At 40.5% G+C, this 23,358-nt stretch overlaps 1 protein-coding gene across 1 annotated transcript in view; it reads right to left on the minus strand.

Moving 5' to 3' along the window:
* SLC2A13 (solute carrier family 2 member 13) overlaps positions 1–20,086 on the minus strand; it is a 373,732-nt gene extending 353,646 nt beyond the window's left edge. Inside the window, exon 1 of the mRNA XM_015085125.3 lies at positions 19,384–20,086. Within this exon, the coding sequence (XP_014940611.2) occupies positions 19,384–19,936 (553 nt within the window). The 5' untranslated portion in view covers positions 19,937–20,086. The remainder of the gene's footprint in view (positions 1–19,383) is intronic.
* Between the last annotated feature and the right edge of the window lie 3,272 nt (positions 20,087–23,358).

Below are 23,358 nucleotides of genomic sequence, written 5' to 3' on the forward strand. Positions count from 1 at the left end.
AAATAATAAAACAATGACCCTGTCCTTAGGGACCTCGTATCTCATAAGTGAACAGAGTAAGCTAACACTGGTAGACATTTATATATACCAGGTACCCTCACGTAATGCTTCGTAATTTAATGCTTGTAAACCCACTATGAATGCGGCAATATTTTCCCTGTAATTAAAGCTGAGAAACCTAGGGCTCAGAGGGGCCAGTAATTTATATCAGTTCATGAAATAATTTACATTACAATCAGTATATATATATATCCTTTACACTATTCCACTGAGGCTGAACATAATAGATACATTAAAATTAAAATGCAATAATGATAATAACATTTACTATACGTTTACTATCTGCCAGGTACTATCATAAGAGATTTGTACACTTTGTCTCATTGACTTTTCTTTAAAATGTCTATTTAATTTTGAGAGAGAGGGTGAGAGCATGAGCAGGGGAGGGACCGAGAGACAGGGAGAGAGAGAATCCAAAGCAGGATCTGCACTGTCAGCAGGACTTGAATCTACGAACCGGGAGATCATGATCTGAGCAGAAATCAAGAGTTGGACCTTTAACCCACTGAGCCACTCAGGTGCCCCTCATTTACTTTTCAAGCCAACTCTGTATGAAAAGTGTTCTTGTCACCATCTTGAAGCAGCATGGTGCAGTGGTTAAGGGACCAGACTCTGGGGTTAATATAAAACACTGGGTTTGAATCTCACCTCCACAACTTTTCGGGTATATGTTCTTCAGTAAGTTATTTAATCTCCCTGTGCCTAAGCTCCCATTTGTGAAATGAAAAATAACATTAATGTATGGTATGAAGATTAAATGAGTTAATACATTAGAATGCAATGCCTAGGGGAAGAAATGTATTTCAAAAAGAAGAAAGAGCTCAATTTGGATGAATCAGAAGATGACATGATTCCACTTACATGAGGTATCTAATATAGTCAAATACATGGAAGTAGAAAGTAAAATTGTGGTTGCCAAGGGTTGAGGGGAGGGGGAGACGGGGAGCTGCTCCTCACCGGGCATAAAGTTTCAGGTATGCACAGTGAGGAAGTTCTAGAACTCTGACGTACAACACTACACATTTAGTTATCAATACTACCCCATACACTTAAAATTTTAAGACAGCAGATCTCATGTTTAGTGCTTTTACCACAATAAAGTTTTGTGGATTTTTTGTTTATTTTATAAAGAGAAAGCGCAGGGGGAGAGAAGAAGAAGAGGTGAGGGGAAAGGGAGGTGGAGAGAGGGAGGAGAGATGGGGGCGGGGGAGAGAGAGAGAGACACAGAGAGAGAATCTCTTAAGCAGGTTTCACAGGCTTCATGCTCACTGCAGAGTCCGACATGGGACTCGATCCCACAGCCTTAGGATTGTGACCTGACCCACAATCAAGAGTCAAATGCTCAACAGACTGAGCCCCCAGGTGCCCCTAAAGTTTTAAAAATAAAAATTAGGCAGAAAGAATATTACAACCTCTTCCTTACCAAGTTTTTTCTTGCACTATACTTTACTAAATTTTTGTATAAATGAAGGGGAAAAGGGAGGAGGGAAAAAGCCCCTCATTTTTTAATGGCCTGAAATTATGTTTAATCTATTAAGTAAAAAACAAAAAAAATTAACATTTCTTTTTGGACATGAAGCACAAAAGGGGTACAGTTAAAAATAATGAGTCCCAAAGTACAGGCAGTTCTTACTCAAAACACACATACAAACCTGCTTTGCAGGACTTCAAATACCAAAACTGAAAAGGAAGGCATTTAAACACTGCCTTCACCAAACCACTTTATTTTAAAACTGTTATCTTTCTGACCTCCACATCACACAATAAAAGGAATTACAGAAGGAATTGCACCTGACTAGTCATCCCACTGTTTGGGGAGAAAAATCACAGATTCTTCAGAATACCTTTGAAAACCCAACAATCAGCAACGGCTGCCTTTTAAGGTAAGTCTTACCAAAACAGCAGTTCACGATGGGTGGGATTTGGGGGGTGTTAACCTGTCTGGAGAAGAGCGAGGGGCCTTTGTCTTGAAGTAGTGTAGACACAGCAAGTATACTACACTGAAGAAATCCTAACAGTGTTTTTACTCACACTTTAAGATTGAGAAACAGCAATCATTTTTTTTTTATTAAAAAATAAAAACACCAGAGTGTGTTGAAGGTTGGGAAGGTAGATAAAGATGAGAGGATGAGGAGAGAGACGGGAACCTAAGCTCCAGGAAAGCCATGTGACAAAACTGGCTTTTTTTTTTTTTTTACAAGAATTCCTTTGGTGAAATATTTTTTAACAACAGCAAAGTGAAGATGCATGTTTATCCTAGCATCTTCATAAAATGTGTACTATGGTGCCAGCACCTACTGGTTTTGAGAGTCTAATTAATCTCTGAATATCCAATCTAAATAACTCAATTACAACTAGAGTAAGTGTGAAATAATTTCTAGTTTCCAGAAATTGGTAAATTTACCAAAAAAGTGCTTAGGAGCACATTATTTGCAAGTCAATCACTTCAAGAATACTACATAACGTTTTCTTGAAAGGATTCAGGTAAGTGGCAGAATCAATCACTTAAAGAGAACTGAGGCACTCTAGAGAGGGTGCCAGAGACATGTGGCTTCCAGAGTTGCCTTGTTCATGTTTTACAAACATAAAAAAAGTCCTTGATTTCATAAAGAGACTCGAACTAAATTCGAGGAAAGTAAATTTAACAATTTAAAAGGAGCTAAAGGTAATAAAATGACTCGGGCATTGTCAGTGAATCACACCAACACTTACTAAATAAACACTAATAGGAAGTTACGAAGGACACTGCCCCTACCCCCTTTGGTAGTTTGCAATATTGAGTATCTCAGCTGATTTATTCCATTTCAGAGGACAAGTTCCCCTGTAGCTTTGATAAAACCATTTCTCCACTGTAATCACTGAAGAAGCCCTTCATATTTTGGATTTCTCCTTCACTCCTGGACAGGTGTCTCCGTGCCATATGTAGACTGCCCACTTATAAAAACTGGATATTCACTGGAGGAGTCTGTCTCAGTATTGCCCAGGTCTAAGCGTGGGTTAAAAGAAATAATGCAAGCATACCTAAAATGTAAAAGATAAACATCGTATACATATTACCAGTTACTTATTTTCTTGATTTTCAAGAGGCTTCTAGTATCTTGAAAATATTTTGAGTATTGTCTCTGTTATCAAGCATAACAGCCACTTAGCTTGCTCTGGCCTCCCCAGATTTGATAAATATGGAGCATTTAGGACTGAGCTGTGGGTTGCACCGACTGGAGACCTCCCTCTGGGCATACTCTTCAATCCTGACAGAGCATCCAACCAAGTCATATCCTTTCTTCTCTGCAAGATTTCAGAGACTACTTTGGTCATTATCCTCCATGGAAATACTATGTTGTTTTTCTGTTTTGTGTTGTTTACCACCTAGTACAAAGTAAATATTCTATTAAATAAGTTAAACGCGGGGTAGCTGGAAGGCTCAGTCGGTTAAGCGTCCAACTTCAGCTCAGGTCATATCTCATGGTTTGTAGGTTCAAGCCCCACATTGGGCTCTGTACTGACAGCTCACAGCCTGGAGCCTGCTTTGGATTCAGTGTCTCCCTCTCTCTGCCCCTCCCCCACTCACATTCGTTTTCTCTCTCTCTCTCTCAAACATGGACATTAAAAAAATTTTAAATATGTTAAATGAAAGAAGAATGTGTCAGATTCCTTACCTGAAGAATTTCCCTAATCTACCAACCCAGGAATTCGTTCAAAGAAAAAACATGAGGTTAGTTTAATAAGACATATTCCTGGTGAACCCCAAAAAGCTCTTAGTAAACATCACACTCTTTTCTAAATGCTTCCAAATCTTCACTGTAATTATATTTTATAATTTTCTAGCAATGATAATGTTGATCTCTAATTCCTAGAATTCATTCCCTTTTGAACAATTAAGGCACCATTTGCCTGTAAGTCTTATATCTGGATACCTCATCTTCATGACCACTCAGTAATAAAAATAAAATTGTGACAATAGCCTTGCATTCACATCTCCAAATTCCTTTAATCCAAGTTGGATTAAGTCTGCTAGTGATTCACTTAAAGTAAGTAAATTTAACTATTAATCACAGTAGCAGCTATGTATATGCAAAGCTTTAATGCTTATTAATAACTATTACTCTGAATGCTTAACACATATAAATGCATATTTGAAAATGGGTGTTATATTCAGAAAAATATTATTTTGAAAATGCTCCAGAACAGAACGATCTCTTACACAGATGAAGATTAATAAATGTTTGTGTAAATATGAAGTGAGTATCACAAAATTATGTGTTTCTTTTCCAACATTCATGTTTTTCTCTATCAGGTTAAAAACTCATTTTTAAAAATCGAGTTCTTCCCCAATTCTCAACATCTGTTCTTTCACAATAACAACCTTTATATCTGTAGCTATTTTATATTACCTTATAAAAACGCAAACCAAGTTACTGCCACACAATCTTTACTAAGACATTCTTGGTAAAGATGTATACATGTAGAAACTTTGTATTATATAAAATAAGATCCCTGGGGCGCCTGGGTGGCTCAGTTGGTTAAGTGTCTAACTTCTACTCAAGTCCTCATCTCACAGTTTGTGAGTTCAAGCCCTGCATCAGGATCTCTTCTGTCAGCAAAGAGCCTGCTTCATGCTCCAGATCCTTTGTTCTCTCTCTCTCAAAATAAATAAACAAGCTTTAAAAAAATAAAAAAAGATCCCTTAATTCCACTTTATGCATCATACTTTGTGCAGTAACTATTGACAAGATGTATTCATTCATGAGTATCATGAGATTCTTTAAAGTTTACTTATGCTGACGTTATTAAAGTATCACTTATTTAATCTTATTTACTTCACAGAAGGAGGTGGAAACAGCATATAAAAATAACAGCGTATTATTACGATCTTGCGTTGGGTTTTGTATACCAGAAAATAACCTGAACTTCCACTAAAGTTTAAATTGGCCACCTACTGACATCAAAGAATAAGGACATGTCATAAATCTGATGGAGTAAATTCCATTTCTCTGTATTTCAAGGTTAAAATCACCTATGAAAATTTCATAATTTCTCTCTCCATTTAACCAGGAACTATGGATGTGAAACTACGTAACTCATCCATTTGTACTTAACATGCAAATTAAAGCTCTACAGAAGGTTTTCCTTACTAACATGTCAGGAAAACTTATCCAGTAGAGTCTGGTTTTGCTCACCAATTCAAGATGTTGATGTCTGTCTACAAGAGAGATAAAATGGGAGGAAAAATTCATATCACTTAATCAAACACAGGTACCAGCAGTCTATCAGGCACTGGGCTAGACCACAGGGATTAAAAAAAAAAAAAAAAAGGCGGGGGGAGGCAAAAGACATGGCTTCTGCACCTTTAAAACTTACAGAATGGTAGAGAACACAGCTATATGAAAACACAATTACAACAAGAACATTAAAGCTAATATTTATTAAGCCTTTATTAAGTACTAGGAACTATACGAAGCTTTTAACACAAAGTACTTACTACCAAGTGACCCACATGAAAACCCTACAAAGTTCCTTGTGAAGTCTGACTTACTAGCTCCAGGCAGACTTCATCTGTATGACTATGCCTTGTGTATTTTTCTATAGAAAAATACGCAACACAATGATAGACAAATACCATACATGTTAATAGCTAGTAGAAAGAAAGGCGTAAGAAAGCATGTCTGGGCTAACAAGGATGGTTTCACAGGTATTAAAAGTTCAAGGGGTTTACAAACTTAGAAGTCTCATAGAATGGTAAACTGGAAAATCTGGCTTAAGCCAGGTGTTCGTAGCATAAATTGATTATTTTAATTGTTATCACAGTTTGGACTAGTGATCATACCATTTCATTGCTATGAAGAATTATAGGTTGGCTTCACTTGAAACATAACCTCACTTTTCATATCCAGAATTAAATCTAAATAATTTAAGAATCAGAGCAAACTCAAGATCATGATACTTACTTTTCAAATTCCATACATTTAATACCATCTTTTAAAACGTATCACATAATACACTTACATATATGTTTTGTCCTTTAAATTTACAACCAGATCCATAACAGAAAATACAGTGGCTTTTATTTTTTTAATCTTAAACTATCAGGATTTAACTACTTAATGAATTTTCTTACAGAATATGCAATGTGGATTGAGTACTGAGAACAAGATGAGATTCCAAATTCCATATATAGCATGCTCCAGGAGAAAGATTCACTGAACTTTGAAAACTGAAATCAGAGATGACCTGAAGGTCAGGAAAAATTGATCAGGCCTCTTTATAGTCGGGGTGAAACAGAACTCTCCAAGCTCCTCCCACCTTGCTTTAATTCCAAATTCAAATACAAACATGCAACTACTGAATCATAATAGTTCCCTCTGCCCACAAACCTCTCTGCCAGGAAAGAACAGACATTAGAGCATCAGTAGCACGAGAGAAGGACATGTACCACGTAATAAGTTTGCACGCCAGGTGCTTCTGGCATCAGGTGTCAACGTAGTTACCTCTAAGTGCATCCATGAGAGTCTCTGATCATTTTTCAAACATGAATCAACTTCCATGTTTTGGACTTGCAAGACTGAGAAAGAGATTTGCTTTTGTCCCAGGTACTGAGAACAAGGTTAGACTTAAATGTCTTAACTGAACTTAAAATGTCTATTTTTTTCTCAAATACTTTAAAAAGTTTGAAACCACAGACATGAATCAGAAGTAACCCTAGAGAACATTCAATTAGCCCCATCCACGGCACAAATTTCCCACGTTTCTGATGCATACGTAATCCAATCTCGGCTCAAAATTTACTCACCAGAGTTACACTGCTTTTGTTTTTATCTACACATGAAACATTTACTGAATGACTGCTGTGTGTTACGAGCTACGCTATGTGCTGGTGGAATGCAACAAGCAAACCCTGCTTTCATGGAGATTACATTCTAGTGGAGAGAAACAAGCAACATAAATACCAGCTAGTAAAAAGGAACTGAGAACAACAAAGCAAGGAGAAAGAAAATAGAAAGTAACAAGTAATAAAAAGTGAGAATAAAAATAGACTAGAAAGTACCAGTGGTGGGAGGCTGCAACTTTAAGACAACCATGGAAACACAAAGATGAGGGAACCATGTGGCTATACCGGGAGAACTTTCCCAGCAGAGGAAGGAGACTGTGCAAAGGGCTGGAAGGATAACTTGTGCCAGCGCAGCTTGGAGCAGGAATGAAGGAAAGTAGTAGAGAGAAAGATCAAAGAGGAGTGGGGAGAGGCAACAATAATACAGCCTTGCAGGCCACTGGTTTTTCCTGAGCGAGCTGGGGAGCTATGGAGGGTAGCACTGTGAGCAGCGCTGAGGTGGCATGATCTCATTTATATTTTACAAGAACCACTCTGCCTGTCAAGTGCAGAAAAGAAGGCAGAGGTGTCAAGGAAGAAGCAGGGTCAACAGTTAGGAGACTTGCAATGCTCCAAGTGAGAGATGCCATGTTAGATTTAGCAGTGGAAATGATGAAAAATAGATCCTACATGCAATTAGAAGCTAGATTCAAAGATTTTCAGGCAGATTTGATGTGGGAAATGGGAGATAGTCAAGCAGGATTCTGAGGCTTTGGACTCAAACACCAAGGATGCCCTCACCTGGTACATGGAAGATAGGAGGCAAAGCAGGAAGCTAGGTGAGCAGCTGGGCTCAGGAGTTTGGAGATCAAGAAAGTGATCTGGGCTGAGATTCTAGACAGCTGTCAGCAAACACAAGGCATTCTAAGCCAGGAGCCAGGTTAAGAGCACCCAAGGAGTCAATTTTAACAGAAAACAGGAGAGCTCCAAGGAGGAGCTTGGCAAAGGTAAGAGTTCTGGAAGATGAAGGAGAACCTCAAAAAGAGACTGAGAAGGAACAGCCTAAGGAAAAAGAGGGAGAGGGTGGCGTCCTTGAAACCAAAGAAAGAACCCCAGGAAGGCATGATATACTGCGTCCAAAGCTTATGGCAGGTCAAGTAGGATTAGGACCAACAACTGTCTTTGGGATGAGCAACACAGGGCATGGTAATCTTGACAAGAGCAACACTGGTCAGCTGGTAAGGGCAAAACCTGTCTGGAAAGGGGTCACAAAAGAATGGGAAGAGAAGAACTGAAGAGGAGGAATATATGCAACTGTGTCATGTAAAGAAAAGGACATAAACAAGGCAGTAACTAATGAAGTGAGGTAGAAAGGGTTTTTTTAAAGACGGCAAAACAGCAATTTGTGCCCACTTATGGGAATGATCCAGTAGAAGGGGAAACTTTATGCAATAAAAGACGGAAACAGCTGGAATAATAGCTTTAAATGGGAGAGAGAGGAGCTCTCAACCACGAGTGCAAGGCTGCGCTCGGCAGGAGCACAGACAGTGCATCCGCAGGTACCGGAGGAAGGCAGGGCATCTGGCAGGTGCAGGCAGGAACATGTGAGGATGCAGAGGAGATGACGGAGTTTGCGGATGTTCTCATTCTGATTGTTTCTATTTTTCCCTGTGACAAAGTAAGCCACAAACCTTCCTGGGATATATAAAATAATAAGATCCAAGAAATGTACATCACACACCATGGGGTCTTGTTAATTCATGCAAGGAGTTAAAAGTTAGGGGAAAATACTTTTAAGCACCTTCTCATATGATTAGATTATTGATAACCTCTTTGTCATTTCTCAAAAACTTCATTCCACAGAGTAAGAGACAAAATCTCATTTGGAAAAAAAAAAAAAAAAAGAGACTTTCTTACCTAAGTCTTGTTACACATGTGTCTGCATATTTTAAAAGAGAAATCTGAATTCCAGGTAAAGTTTTAATAATACAAAAGGAACAGTAACAAAAGTTAAAAAACTATTTTGCCACATGCTAACTATATATATACGGTGTTATGCCTTCTTTCAAACTCTACGTCCAATCACAATTTTATATATCTCAGGTGCTCATGTTTTCTTTCTAATGGCAATGTAATGTTCTACCACGTTACATAATTATTTCCCAATCACTAGGCATTTGGAGGTTCCCCCCAGTTTTTTTTCCAAATTATATATTGTACATCCATAAATATCTTCATGCAAAATGAATTTCTTTTATTTCCTTATACTGTAATCCAAATGAAATTCCCAAATCAAAGAATATTAGCAGTTTACAAATGAACTCCAAAAGCACAGACCTCACCATATTAACTTCTGCACTGCAGTGTTTAATTTGGTACTAATACATACAAGTTATTCAAAATAGGTGTATTGAATTAATGAGCAAAAGAATGAAAAATATTAAACATGCCATGATATTATCTGGAATATGTACAGAAAATTATTCCAATTTATTTTACAAGAGAAAGGCTCTTCCTAGAGTACAACTAGTGCTGAGTTGTTTCCAACTTGCTAATTTAGTGAGTATGTTACTTTAATTTTCATATCTAATTATTAACAAGGTTTAACACTTTTCCAAGAGTATATTTACTAATTGCATTTATCTTGCTGTAAAGAGTTTACTTAATATGCTATGAGCATATTTTTTTTCCTTTAGTTAAACAAATGTACCACAATATTTTTCCAATCTGTCGCCTTGCTTTTAAAACCTCTAGAGGTTTAAGAAATTATACTATAATGAACCATGTCACCGATAAAGAGTAGAAGAAAATCACTCCATTCCTAGTTTCTTTAAACTTGAGATTCTTAAACATCAATATTAATGAGAATATAAGATCTAAATTTCATTTACATTGTTTTTACTCATATTATTTCCTTTTCTCAACTATTTAATAATTCTTTTACCTGCTGTCTTCTCTGATTTGTTGAATACTAGACCCTTACAAATACCTGGATCTATTGCTCAAATTGTTATTCTGCTCCATTCATCTCTTTTCTGATTTTCACAATATATTATTATGTCATATAATAACATATTACACATTTGAAGTAATTTCTATCTAGTCATTCATTACTGTTCCCCCAACCTCATCACTATTCCTTCGACAATCATTTTTAAAATTCTATAAAGTATCTTACAGGGATTTAAATTACATACATGTAACATTAAGTACATTAAATCCATCTACTAATCTAGGAAATATCATTGTGACTATTTTAGCTTTCACAATTAAGAACTGAATGTATCATATAACGGAGAGGTAAGGCACACACAGGTGCTTGATCAGAAACCTGGATCTGAATCTCAGCACTAACAGGGCTAAGTTAGTTACCTAACCCCTTTGCACTTCCATTAATTGACCTTTGGTTAATGAGCGAATACACATAAAATGCATACACACACAGGCATGAAGGATGGCTGTTGTTTCAGGGTCTACCATAGTTTGACTTTTTACTACATTTCTAATAAGCTGCCCTTAAATGTGCATTACACCCCAGGAGATGAAGATTAGAGATTTTCGCACAGAGTGTATTCAAGGAAAAATGACAAACGGTTATTACTGTAGGTTCTCTGGGGGAGCCTGGGTGGCTCAGCCAGTTAAGCATCTGACTATTGATCTTGGCTCAGGTCATGATTCAAGAATCCAAGCCCTGCATCAGGCTCTGCACTGACAGCACAGAGCCTGCTTGGGATTCTCTCTCTCTCTCTCTCTCTCTGCTCCCCCCACCCCGCTTGTGCTCTCTCTCCCTCTCTCTCAAAATAAATAAAAAACATTTTAAAGAGAACTCTAGGTTCTTTGGATGAATTTTAACATCAGAAATCATTTAAGAGACAAGTATGAGAAAAAATAGTAAACTAAAAATTCTACCTATTTTCCTGACATTGAAGTGAATAAAATGAAAGATTTTAGAAGAATTCCCAAGAAGCTTGCTTTCAACAGTCATGGCAAAGGGTTTTGTGTTTTCTGCATGTTTTCCAGCCTCCCCAACTTCCTTGCAGGGGGAGGCCTGTGGGCCCTGCATGACCTCTGAGACATACATGCCACTTAACCTACAAAATCACCAACGGCCATGTTACAGTGACTTTGCTGGTCCCAAATGGTGGGAGGAGGAGTATCAGAAGCCATCTTCTTCAGGATTGTATAGTAAATATTAGAATTAGGTAGACTCAGCAGCAACTGCTTCAGGTTTCACCCTGATTTTAATTTATAATGAGGCCTGTATTTCAACAATCTTTGAAGTCCACCGTTAGATGTGTTTGCAACTCATTTTCAGTCATTATACTTTACTTTTTGAAATGAAAGGCAATTGCTAACCAACCGTTAAATGGTCAGTGTTTAGTCCTCGAATAGGATGCTCACAATTTTAGTTTCCAATTTCCTCTCTATGTTGTAGGGAATGAGTTCCTGACATGGAGTCATAAACTAAGCCCAAAAATATAAGGAAGTTTTATATGAAAGCTTCCATTACTAAAGTTCTTTTTATTCCAAAGCTATTACTTTCAAGTTGTTATTAAAACTATTCATTATTTGCCTCTTGAAAGGGAGATACATCTTTTTCACTAGGAACTGACTGAACTATTTTTTCTATAAACAGGCATATAAAATACTACATTATAAGACATATCTAATATCACAGCCCCAACTGGTCCCTTACCATAAGCCAAGATTATAGTCTAACAAACAGGTCACATTTTTACCACTTTCTTATTCAACCCCTACACCTAGCCTAGCCAAGAAAAACTGCTTTCTTCAATGCTTTAAATTTGTCACGCCCCCTTTCCCCCAGCAGAAAAGTATCCTTCCCTCAGACTACCTATGTTTATAACCTTGTTCGAGACCCAGCTCAAAACTTCATCTGTCTTGCTAGAAGTAAATCTTATATAATGTAAACTGAACAGTTGAAAGACAGTACTGTCTCACTTTCAAATTACTCATTATGTCTTTCTTTCTGTTCAATTTATATTACAGAATTTTTACTCATCTGTTACCAGCTCTGAGCAACATTAAAATCTAACTACATAATTTTATTTCCCTTGCTTATAAAATGTTCATAAGGTGATGACAGAGATGGTTACACCTGATAACAAGAGCTACCATTTACTGAAAGCCAGGTACTTACCTGCACGTGCACAAGCTCATTTACTTTCTACTACAACCTGTTTTCTAAGTGCTATCATAACACTCGTTTTAGAGATGCGAAAACTGAGGCACATGGTGGTAACGTGCCAACGGCTGCACAGCTTACATGTGAATGTCTAACAGTGAGGCTTTACTTTGCCAGGTACTGTAAAAACAACTTACAAGATAACTCATTCAATCCTCATAACCACCCTATAAGGCAGGTATTGTCCCCATTCTTCAGGTGAGGAAACTGAAGCACAAGAATTAACACTAGCACCCAGGTAGTATGTGGCCGGCCAGGGTGTGAGCCCAGCCAGTGTGGCCCAGAGGCCTCAAGCTTCACCATGCTTCTCCACTTTCTGAATTAACAGTGCAGCAACTGAGTACGCACCTGAGGTTCAACTATAGCAACGTCCTGTTGAGTATTATATCCGTGCATTCCTTACCTTTACATATGTGGCCTACACCTATTTTTTTTACCTACAATCTTTGGTATATTTAAGCGCTTAATATTTTTAAAGTACGGTACTAAGTGCAGTGAGAGAATACAAATGCTATTCACACTTTATTTAGGTAACACGATGAGTTTCTGGTCTACCAGTGGAGAGGAGTCACGGTCAAAAAGACATATTGCAACAAGTTAAATGCCATGAGCATGGCTCAGAGAAAGTATCAACATTTTGCAGAGGCCTACTAAGAAAGCTTTCATGATCACGCTGGACCTGGCAGAATGAGTAAACATCCTACAGATACTTTTATTGTAGAGTTAACAACACATTACTGTGTTCTCATGTTTGTCTTTCCCCAGTAAGGTCTTTTAAGAACAAGGATTATTTTTCTCTGAGTCTCTCTAGCACTCAACAAAGTCATCACTCAGAAAATGGCTGTGGGACAAGGGGTAGAGAGAATGTAATGGAAAAGCCCATTCCAAGAAGAGATCAGAAGCTTAAAGGGAAAAGCAGAAAAGGCGTTTTTAAAATTTTAGTTGCTGTGCCACAGGCAGTATCTCTGTGCTGTTCAACTCCTGGGGCCCAGTTTTCACCATATTCCATATGAACACAGCCCCTCGGGGGGCGGGGGAGAGGGGGGCCGGATATGGAGCCCCTGGCGTTGCACAACTCAACAGCCCCAACTACAGGCATTGCTGTCCACAGCCCTTAGCGAGAGAAAGAAATGTCCTAACCAACTCTGCTTTTCTGACATTCCTTATGGGCCACGGCTGTACTCTTGAACTCACGTACTTTTAACTCATGTTAAAAGTTTCTATTTTAAAAGTAACATCCACATAATATCGTGGAAAATAATAATGCCAGTTTCAGAGAGAAGTGGCAGTTGTCACAGCGCAGTTGAGCACCGTCAGACTCCAAAGCCAGACTTCTTGGGCGCTAACTCAGGTTCCGCCCCTCAGGAGCTTTGTGACCATGAGAAAATCACTTCCTCTCTTTTCGTCTAAACATCTTCATCTTAAAAAGAAAAAGAATATTACCTGCCTGGATTCTTATGAGGCTTCTGTGAATATACGCAAAATGTTGAGAAAAGTACCTGGCACAGAGTAAGCGCTGGACAAGGGTTAGGTTCTGTTTCCTGGGCACTGGGAGCTAAGTCGATTGCCTATTCACATTCTGCCATGAAGACTGACTTCTGAGACTCCCCCAGTGCTGGACAGAGAGATGATGAAATCAGAGACAGAAGAACGCCGGTCACATGCTGGTGACCCCCCCGTGACACTGCTGTCTTGCTGTGAAGTGAAATTCTTGCCATGTGGCTTCTGACACACAGTCCAGACCGCATCATTCCTAACAGTGGTGCTATTATTTAATAAAAGGCCAAAACATACAGCATGCAGTACTCCCAACTCAAGTTTAGAAGTATCTGTAAAACTTGGCTATCAGGCAGATTACATTTTAAATGTAGAAAACACGTTTTGGGGTTTCTGGGGAGATTTTCCTCCTGACAAAGTTTTCTCCACAGAAGTGTTCCTACTATCTACTCTGAAGGTCGAAGGAAGAAGAAAGTGAAGACAAATGAAAAGAGCTGTAGACTGGGAGGATCGCATCAAGGGACCAAGCTGGATCAGAAAACGAAAAAAATAGTCTCCTGGACTTTTCAGTAAGAAGGCAAAGACTGCTTGCTATCTGAGATCTACCAGCAGGTGCTAGACCATTAGATGTGTTAAAGCAAAGACACCAGAGTGAAGTCAGTCAACTTAGACTGTGTTCTGGCTTTGAGCTTAAAACATAGAAAGAAATGAGGATGAAAAAGAATGTTTTATACTGAAGTCACTAAACAACTCACACAACTCATGTGAACAGACTTCTGTCATCTTACTGTAACTCACTCGAGAAGGGTGTGGCCGCAACACTACTAGGCAAACATAATTAGGTCATAACCCTCCCTGTAACTCTGCAATGTCAAGGCCACCGGAGAGAAAAGTGGGGAGGGGCAGGGGTTACATATATAATGTGTGTGAAACAAGGAAACAGAGGAAGTGAAACAAAGTTTTACTTTAACGTGTCAGTTTCATGCTGGTAGAGACCATAAATCCAACAAAGAAATCCTGCTTCAAGAGATGAAACTGAAAGAAATGGCAACTGGTCCGGGGGTGGGGGAGGGAGGTGGGAGGGGGAGGTGAGGGAGTAGGAAAAAAAAACAATTGCAAAAAAGCAAAAATAAAAGTACATCAGCTGATATTTTAAAAATCTGGTTGATTCTGACTAACCTTGCTTACCTCACAGGAAATTCTTTATTGACAGTAATCTCAGTGACGAATGAGTCTTTGATCCAACAAGACATCACATTTGCTTTGCATCAAAGAATAAGAATTCAAAGTGCTATTTGGGGGGAAAAAAGTCATATTGTTAAAAATATTACTCAACAAGTTATGAGACCGATTCCAAGCAGCAATATGCAGCCACAAACTGTGTTCCAGCAGAGGGAGCACTGGGACAGAGGCGACACCAGAGAAACTGAGGTAGATCTAAGATCGATTCAATAACCCAGCGCTATGTAAATTAACATGTCAATTCCCAGGAAAGGTTTTGAATATTGATGAATATCTGAATATCTGTATTTCCTACACAGGCACTAAATCATTGCTTATAAGGAACAGTAGACTACATGCCAACACTGTGGAGAAAGGGCTAAATTAGACAGCCTGGTCCCAAAACCCAACTCTAGACACCAGCGAAACCAACCTGAGAAACCAAAGCAAACTCTGGTGAAAACAAAAACCTAAAATAATGCCCTACTCAAACAGGCACTCAGTAAGCTGATTTTTTTTTGCAACTTGTAAAGAAAACAGAACCCTTAAACTAAAGCAAACACTAATACCAGATTTCTGATGCTGCTTTTACCGTGACTCATTTAATACAGATTAACTACACTCTATTGCTTGACAGCTTTATCTTTTTCAAAGGTTTCTGTTGAAGGCCCCACAGACTCTTCCCATTCCCGTAATTCCTGGCCACTTGCTATGCTTTACTCACCCTGCAGTAACCATCTCGGCAAAGGATTTCTAATACTACAAAATTCAAAGAAGCAAGGTTTCGGGAAGAAAGTAAGAGTTTAAAAGTTGGGGGCTGGCGGAAGACCAGACACAAAGGATATTTAATCTGGTTGTATCATTTCCAGCTAAAAACCACCCATGACTGTCCCTGTATAGGCATGGCCAATTAATCCTAATCAGTCCAACCCTCCCGGCAATGAGCACCCCCATCACGACCCTTCACTCACTTTATGCTTCAAATACTGCTTTGATCGTTCTGTGCCTTTACATCTGCTATTAATTTAAATGCCCAGCAGAGTAATATAAAGAGCAAAAGACTCTGAGTGTTTTTTTTAATCTTGACTTTGTACCGGTGACCTTGTCATTTAACTGCTGTAAACTATTTCCACATCCAGCAAAAGGGGAACCTGTGCCCCATCTATTTCAGAGTTAGAAGGATTAAATGAGATAGCATATGTAAGTAATGCAGGGTGCCTAATAGAAACCAAAGCACTAAATACATTAGTTCCCTTCCCAGCTCCCTCTATATCTCCTGAACTCCTACTCACCCTTCAAACCCCAGTTTAAATGTTTCTGTAAAACCTATGTGTTCTATTTACTTCTCTCCAAAATAATCCATTGCCTAGTCTGTGTTTCCCGCTCTTAGAGAAACTTCTGTTGTATTCTAATCATTTGTCGATGATCTTTCTATTAGAGAATGAACACCTCCAGGATGAGATTTTTTTTTAATTAATGCCTGCTCCAAATCTGACAGAATCAATAATACAGCTTACTTAGCATTTTGTGAATAAATGAATGATTTCTTTAAACTGTTTTAACTGTTAGAAACTAAAACCCTTAGATGGCCTTTCAAATATTCTGATAATACACTTTTTTAAGAAAAATCCCATTTTAAACTGGTACCCTAACAGAATGGAATTATTATTTTTTTTAACGTTTACTTATTTTTGAGACAATGCGAGAGAGAGTACAAGTGGCAGAGGGGCAGACAGAGGGAGACAGAATCTGAAGCGGGCTCCAGGCTCTAAGCTGTCAGCACAGAGCCCGACGCAGGGCTTGAACCCACCAACCCTGATATCATGACCTGAGTCTAAGTCGGATGCTTAACCAACTGAGCCACTCAGGCACCCCTGGAATTAATTTTTTTTTAATGTTTCTGCTCACTATTCATTTAATCAACAAGTGCCTCCTATAGGCTAGGAATACAGCCATGAACAAAATGAACAAAAGCTGTGTCCCCATGGGCTTTGTATTTACCACAGGTAAATCTGTGAAAGAAATTATCACTGCAAACTTGTCTGAAAAGGTATCAAAAGCCACTTTTTGTCTTATTCATCATCTACTAAGAATGAAAAGGACCAAAAAAAAAAATAAAAAAAAATTCTCACCAGACATAAAATTTAACTACTTAAAAAGAAGTAGCATGAAATTAACCCAGATTTAGTGTACTAAACAAGCAAAACTGATTTAAAGTCCCTCAAAAAAAAAAATCATGTTAGGGACCCATTTCCTTGCAGCTAAAAAGAATTCTGTGACTTCTCCTTTGGGAAGTAATTTTTGTGACTTAAGGATGTTACATGTACAACATGCTCTGCATAATCCTAATTCGAAACGTGGCCTATTTCAAAGCGTGTTTATGACCTTAACATTCCTCATTTTATAAGAAAGCTTTTATGGTACTCTGTAGCAATGCTTCTATTTGAAGTGCCTTTCAGAGAAGGGAGGTGGGTCACACCAGGACCAGATCAGGACCACGTCTCAACTGGGATGCACCGTCAGGCAAGCAGCCCAAGTGCCACAGAATGAAGCTGAGGTAAGAGGTGTTACGGTTCCTGCACACAAACTCTTCCAATCTTACCTCAGGTTTAATCCTCTTTGTCGCATCCACCTTGTTCCCCAAGCAAGCCCTATGCTTTCCTTTCTTTATTCATTCCCTGGCTGAGAAGGTCCTTCACGCATCTCTGTCCAAACACTACTCATGCATCAACAATCCAATTCCAGGAGGAAGCGCTTCTTTCCAGCCTCTGTTAGGGAACTGTACCCTTTTTGAATGCATCAGCCCTCTCTCCGGGGAGAGACTTTCTTATGGAGCCTCGCAAGTCCTACCTGGCTTTATTCCCACCCTGCTACTCTTACAACACAGTATTTCCAAGGGGGCCTTACACACAACAGGGGCTCAATTTTCCCAGCCGATAAAAAAGAGTACACATGATATCCAAATACGCAATACTTGCCATGCTTCATTCAAAGATCTCTGTAAAACATTATTCAGTTTCCAAATCACAAGATTCGGTCTCACTGAACATATCTTGCGACCTACAATTATGTTATCTCTAGGTCAGAAGAAACAATAAACATGGTCCAGGTGTCCCAAGCAGAGAATGCTGAGAATACTGAGGAAAGAATCCTGATCACTTGGCTTTAACCACAGGTTATTTATCGAAGGGTCCTGAAGGCACAGGTAGTTCCTCTACAGACAGGTTTCATTTCAGCTGTACTTTCTGGTCATTTGGGACCTTCATGTGCCAACTTAATATTTTACTGAGAGTCTTGCCCTGCTTCAGTAATTAACAGTACAATAAACAAAAGAAAGGTCAGCAATGAAATAGTTTGGATGTAAAGTGCAGTGAGCTGGGGTTTAGGCTCACAGTTCCTGAACGTGGAATTATATAAATGGGTCTCACTTCCTCTTAGAGACTGGAAGGAAGGGGGTGAAATACAGAATATGTCAAACAAGTGGTGAATGGACAAATCTTTAGGAGTTCTAGGTTTCAAGAGCTTTCAAGTCCCAGTCATAGGGAGAAAAAAATACTTCAACAGCACCCTAAAGGAAACAAACTGAAGTATGGGATGAAACATTTATAAAGCATCAGCAGTGTGTCTTAGAAAAATTACTAGTGAGATTTATGTCTCAACCCCCTACTTTCCCTCAAAAGTGCTTTCTAATAATACCAAGCACATTCCAAATAGCTTCCGTCTGCCAAGAACTTGCCAATTGTACCTCCCCTGCTCAGCAACCAGGGTGAAAAATCAATGCCAGGGGAACCTTAATCCTTTCATTTTTAAAGTAATTGCAACATCTATCTTGCTGGGCATTTATCCACAGGGGGAGTGGCTCCTAAATGAATTTAATAAGTGAACATGACCTTTAATAGATAATTTGGTTCCCAACAGGAAAGCAAGAGAGGCAAAAGGGAAAAGGAGAATGGGTGGATATGGATTTAAAGGAAAAAGTTAGAAAAACAAAGAAGGAATTCACTTGGGGAAAACATGAAAGCGAGAAGTAATACAATAGTAAAAACAATAGGAGATAAAAATAATACTACATCTAAAGATAAATAACTAAATAAGGAAAGAGTAGGGGTGGCAAAGAAAAGAGTCCAGAATCACTTAATTAACTTTAGAAATTATCTTACTGGGACTTTAAGACTGATAGGTTCAGAGCTTGGAATCCTAGAAAAAGAAAGGGGCTAGCAGTAAAAAAATACAGTGAGACGCTACAGGAAGGAGACCTTCCTCTCATAAGCCCTAGGGGGGGCATCAGGTAGGGCTGGATCAAGGTGATGAGTGGAATTCCTAGAAGTACTGAGATATGCAACAATCACGCGGATTCACTTGTCCGTGAGTGATTCCACGCGGGCTCAGGGGAGCCCACAGCGAACACCACCCATCTCCGCCGCCCCACAACCTTCGCGGGAGCCTTTAATGCTGGAGTAACAGACAGATGGGCTCTCAAGGAGCAAGAGAAGCGAGTATTCTCGGGACCAGCAAGCCCCGACGGGAACCCCGGAGGGGCAAAAGGAATGCAGCGACCAGGGCCAAGGACGCCCTTCCAAGAGCGCGAACTCACCGATGCCGAGCCCCACGACCAAGCGGCCGGCGAGCAGCGTCTCCTTGTTGTTCGCCGCGGCCAGCACCGCGGAACCGGCCGTGAAGAGGGCACTGGCCAGCAGGATGGCGGCGCGGCGGCCGAAGACGCCGTTGAGGGCCCCGCCGGCCAGCGCCGAGACGGCGGCCGCCCCCACCGTGCTGGACACGAGCAGCTCCTGCCACAGCGCGTCCAGGCTGAGCTGCCGCTTGAGCAGCAGCATGGCCCCCGACACCACGCCGGTGTCATAGCCGAACAGGAAGCCGCCCAGCGCCGAGAAGACGGCCACCACGTACACGAAGGCGGGGGTCTCGTCCTGCTGGAACTGCCGCCGCGCCGCGCGCTCCAGGTCCCCGACGCCGCCGCCGCCGCCCGCGCCCTGCAGGCTGGCGCTCGACTCGGCGGCCGCCAGGAGGCTGCGCTCCCCGGCCGCGCTCGCCGCGTCCGGCTCCTGCTGCTTCCTGCGCCGCTCGCCCATGAGGCTGCTCAGGCTCCGCAGCGTGTACTCCACATTCTCGCTCGCCTTGCGGGACATAGGGCAGGGGCCCGGGACTTCCCGGGGGGACGAGGCTCCGCGGGCCGGCGGTCTCGGAGGGCTGGACAGCCCGAGAGGGCAGGAGCAACGGCCGCCGCCTTCGTCCTCCGGGCTCCCGCTCCGGCTGCCACGGCCGCAGCCGCCGCCGCGACCGCTCCGGGGAGAAAGTTGCTGCCCGCCGAGCTCCGGCGCTGCGGAGTTGGAGGCTGGCGGGTCTCACTCGAGACTCACGCCCCGCGCCTGCCGAGCTGGCGCTGCGGAGCGGGCGGGAGGCAGGGCCCCGGGTCACGTGCACCGTGGGCCAGCGGGGCAGGGCCGCGGAGAGGCTCCGCCCCCTCTCTGGGCGGGGCCAGGCTCAAGCCTGCTGGGACCTCCAAACCCCACCCTCCTGGTTGAGGGCGACCTGTGACCAAGGCTCCTTAATTTAGGGGACTGGCATCTGCAGGGAATGAACACTGGCTTGGGGCCGCAACTGGGGAGCAGGCCAATGTGGGAATGCCAATTAATAGGCTTCCAGACGGCAGAAACGGCCTGCAATGCTTGCACGGTATGGGAGGCTAGGGAGAGAACCCCTCAAAACATCCTGATAGGCCTTCTAACAACCTGGGGCTGGCCAGAGCTGGAAAGGGCCTAGAAAATATATGCTGGTATGGCACATGACAAGCCTTCCTTCTTTTATAATATTGTGACATAACTGAGTTTGTTCTGGAGCATTCAGGACTGTATCCTCCCATTTCCATAAGCAGTTTCTTCTCATTGCCAGTCCTTCCTCAATTTATGCTTATTGTAAAGACATGGTGCATCTTAATTCTTTGAAGACATAATGTATCTCCCCAGGTGAATCCCAAAGTTCCTTCCATGCATCCCTGATGTGTAAAGGATGATTTACATTTATACATTCTTGTATAACCAGGTAGTTCCCACTGGTAGAAAGTAAACCCCTAGAATCCAATCTGTGATTTAATAGGCAACATCCACCTCCCTTCCCCAACATGCTTACCAAAAAAAGAAGGATGTGCCTTATTTTCTTGTAACAAAGATGGCATTATTTGTGACCAATTTTTTTAACTGTTAAATTCATCGCCAGTTGTTGAGTCCCCTCCCTCCACTTTGATTTAAATCATTTGTAAATCATTTTATACAGTTACACTTCAAAAGAGAAAGAAAGATTACCTTGACTCTCTAATTTGCTTTCATTCTTCAGGCTGAGGGCACGAAGTAAAGCAGGATAGGATTCGATTTCTCACAGTTCCAGATCTCTTTTATTTCCTCTTTTCGAGCAAAAGATCCTTAGCCTGAGACCTATTTTTCATGAAGTCTAAATGATTTCCCTTTTAGAGAAGAGGATTTTGTCATCCCTATTTCAATAAAAAGTTATATTAGAATTTGTCAAAATTGCTTTCATTTGGATTATCTGTCATGATTATCTCCATAATATAACACTTTCTTTTCCAGAGACCAGGACAAAACGGATGAATGAGCTCAGAGGACTTAACAGCTTAAACTTACTGTGTGGCATTAAAGCAAGGCTCTATCGTCATTCCCAGAGATCAGTTAGAGAGAGCTTTTAGCTCCGGAGCAAGGAATTCTTTAATATTCAGACTTGAAAGATTCAGGTGAGAGCGTTAGCTTTTTCCGCCTCTATTATAGTAAGCCTGCGCCCCCTAGTGGTGAGTCGGTTCACCACTTCTGAAGAGACAGGCTCCCCCGATGAGATTCATCTGATACTGGTTAACAGTTCCTCTTGCTGAGATGCAACAAACTGTCTTTCACTCCAGGCAGGTGTATTGAATGCTCCTGAGCATCCCTTGCTGGAGATTCAGATTTTGTGTCACGGAACACTAAACCACTTAAAATTGTTCTGCTCTGTATCATTAGTGGATATATATACCTAAGGTCAGTTTACATCTAAAAAGAAATATGACATGAAAAAAAAAAGGCATCAGAAAGTTAAGCAGAGTTCTCTCTGGCATTGGAAGAGCCAAGTTTATTTTAGCACCTGAGATGAGTCCTAAATGGAGCTTCCCGGACTCTGCCTCAAGTGAGACTATGTGAAATGGAAAACTCATCACCAGAGAATCAAAAGGCATGAGTCCCATCACAATCACTGTTTCACTGTGCAACTTCAGACAAGCCTCTAGATTAGATTGTGCTTTGTTTGTATTGTTTGCAAAACAGATAAATGGTGCAGCAACTACTCATTGACTAGAGTAAGCATGAAAATGTATTTTAAGATATAACTGGTTACCATTGCAGGGTAAATACGAATTATAAGAATCATTATTGGTTTGCAAGGTAAGTTCCAAAGCCTCTATTTTAAGTACATTTGCTTTACAAACCTCCAGGAACACTAAGGACCTGTCATAGAAGAGGGAAAGAAGAGAGAAGCTTTAGTTACACTGCTGCAGATCCTGAATATCAAAGACATTGGTCACTAATGTAATTCAATAGATGTTGTTATTGTTGGGAGGGGGTGGTGGGGCTGGTAACAGAGTGTTGTCTTTGTTTATTGGATGTTTGTTTTTAATTTTATGAGTAATTGATCCTTTTTGTAAAGCAGTCTAAGAAAAAACACATAAATCTCTTACCAATCATCTCTCCTGCCACTATAGCCCCCCTTCCCCAAAGATAACCACTCCTAGCCCTTTGAAATGTATCTTTCTAGAATTCATAAATTTATATGTATGTATTTATATGTACACAATAAAATGCAGAGATTATCTTGTTTTTGCATTATTTAGATTGCAAAGGAGAAAAAAAAAAACAAAACAAAACAAAAACAGACCAAACAGGTTTAAGCCAAAATCATAGGAGAGAGGGAGACTTTATTGGTTCTTGTCTCTAACAAGTTTGTAATAGGCTGGTTTCAAGGTAGCTGGATGTAGGACTCAAACTCCAGGAGGTCACCAAGAGACTTTGCTTCATCTCTCCAGTTTGCTTCTTGATACTTTGGTGCCATTTTCAAATTCCATGTGGTGGTCACGTGGCTACAGCAAGCTCCAAACTCTATATTCACTTATATCTAAGGGGCAAAAAAAAAAAAAGGTTTCTTTCTCTGAAGTCCTCAAAAACTTATTGTACAGTATCCAATTGGATCTGTCAATTATGTGCCGCTCCTTGACCCAGTTACCATAACTGAGAGATTGTTTGCTGACCAATTAGAGCCGATCAGGGCCCACATCTTGAGCTGTGAGTGCAAGTAAATCATGGCTGAGGTTGTGAAATCTGGGGTACTATTTTCCCAGAAGACAAGCAAAGAAATCCTGGACTATATAATCAACAGATTTGAGTTACCATGAGTAACTAGTACAATTACATGGCATAAAAACCAAGTAAAGCATTTCAAGAATGAGAGACTGGCTAAGAGGATCAAACATATCGCATAGACATCAAAGAGAATAAAAATTCTTTTGAATTCATTG

This window comes from Acinonyx jubatus, chromosome B4, assembly GCF_027475565.1.
Source record: "Acinonyx jubatus isolate Ajub_Pintada_27869175 chromosome B4, VMU_Ajub_asm_v1.0, whole genome shotgun sequence".
Lineage (NCBI taxonomy): Eukaryota > Metazoa > Chordata > Mammalia > Carnivora > Felidae > Acinonyx > Acinonyx jubatus.